General features: G+C 42.3%; 1 protein-coding gene across 1 annotated transcript; it reads left to right on the forward strand.

The window, feature by feature from the left end:
• The first annotated feature begins 1,136 nt into the window (after positions 1-1,136).
• LOC103699830 (cytosolic sulfotransferase 11-like) lies at positions 1,137-1,583 on the forward strand. The gene has a single exon (XM_008781831.4). It carries the CDS (start codon positions 1,137-1,139, stop codon positions 1,581-1,583), a length of 447 nt encoding a protein of 148 aa, XP_008780053.4.
• The last annotated feature ends 229 nt before the right edge of the window (positions 1,584-1,812 follow it).

Raw genomic sequence — 1,812 nt, forward strand, 5'->3', positions numbered from 1 at the left:
ATTTCAGGCTCAAACATGGAGGGTGATAAACAATATCATGTTTTAAAAATATAAAGAAAAGCTCAGATAACATAGAGCAATGAGGAAGCAATCCCATTTCTGTGCACGAGAGGGGCATGACTTCCTTCCTCCAAACTAGCCACAAAGGAAAAATATATATTAACTTGCAATTTTATTTTTTTTATAAAAAGCTATGCTTGGTTTGATTAGAGCTTATATGGGCAAAGATTTGAGTTGGATTTCTAAGTAACCATACAACAACCCAAAAACTCATCCAAATAGGGTAATCGAAAGTTATTTTTTGAGTTTTTTTGCTCTGTATAAGTATCTAAGATCAATCTGGTTGGATCTTCGCATACTCTTTTTATTTAAGTTCGGATGTGCAGGATTCAAATTCATTCAAATCTAATTACAAGCACCACGACTGTCGATGGTCAATCTCAATGAGTCTGTGCTGGAGTCTTCAAATCCACGTAGATTTTGAGCCAAATCTAGTCTGGCAGTAACAATTCAAAATTTTATTTTAAAAATATTTAGTGAAAAATATTTTTAAATTTTTTAAATTTAATATAAATATTTAAGATTTTTGTGCGAGAGTAAGCACGCTCAATCAATCGGGAATCTATGCGGGCCCCAAGCATTATATTGACACGACACGTTTGTTGTTGAATAATTAGGGCGCCCACGTAAAGATGCCTTTGGGAGTTTTAAATATATTATTTGCCGATCCTCACGGATCTACTTTGGAGCTTGTTGCAGGTAAAAGACGAGAAAAAGCCACTAGCACTTTTTTTTTTTTCTTTTTTTTTTTCTTTTTCTTTTCTTTTTTTTTTTTTTTTGTGAAAACGGCAATTTATATGGCTACCACTTGCACCTTCGTCTCCTCCCAAGACTGCTGCGGAGTTGCATCCTTCGTGTCATCGCATGGCAACTCTTCCTCCTCCTCCCACTGGCTCCCTCCCAGAAGAGTCCCAGAAGGAGAAGAAAGTGGAGGAACAAAACCCAACACCCTTGCAGGAGTATGACAACCTCATCTCCACCCTCCCACTGGATGAAGGATGGCTTCCCGTGCGGCTTCGGAAATACCAAGGCTCTTGGTTCCCCGAACTCAATCTGACAAGATGAGGTCTCCGGAGATGGACCGAGTTCCATTTGCGAAGGCCTTGGAGATGTTCTGCGAGGGTATTTGCCCCTCCGGCCCGATATGGAGTCATGTTCTCGAGTACTGGGAGGAGAGCTTGAGAAGGCCGGAGAAGGTGCTGTTCTTGAAGTATGAGGAGATGATGGAGGAGCCCATGTCGCATGCCAAAAGGTTGGCCGAGTTCGTGGGGTGCCCGTTCTCCCTGGAGGAAGAGAGAGAAGGGGTGGTAGAGGAGATCTTGAAGCTCTGCAGCTTTGAGAAGCTGAGAAACTTGGAGGTCAACAAGACGCATAAACGCGACGCCGTGCACCTCGCGAAGTTTGACTCGCTCTTCAGGAAAGGAAAGGTGGGGGATTGGAGGAACCACATGAGCCCGGAGATGGCTCGCAACCTGGACGAGATCACCCAGCAAAACTTCAAGGATTCCGGTTTGACCGTCTGACAGTGCTGTGGGTTTGCAATAATCCTTTTTTTTTTTTGGCTGAAATTTGCAATAATCCTTCGCAAGGAGTTTAATTAATAAGCCAACTGCAGTTCTAGAGAGAGCTGTTTCTGTTGAACTGCACTGCAAAGCAGCCAGTTTTTTATAAATTTGTACTTCCTTTCGATATTAAATCTAAGTCATGCAGCTTGTGATCTCTGGTTAGCCTTCGCTAACCGAGTTTGGTTCT

This window comes from Phoenix dactylifera, chromosome 2 (genome assembly GCF_051530095.1).
Source record: "Phoenix dactylifera cultivar Ajwa chromosome 2, Ajwa_hap1_PhDact_Kaust_v1.1, whole genome shotgun sequence".
In the NCBI taxonomy this organism is placed as follows: domain Eukaryota; kingdom Viridiplantae; phylum Streptophyta; class Magnoliopsida; order Arecales; family Arecaceae; genus Phoenix; species Phoenix dactylifera.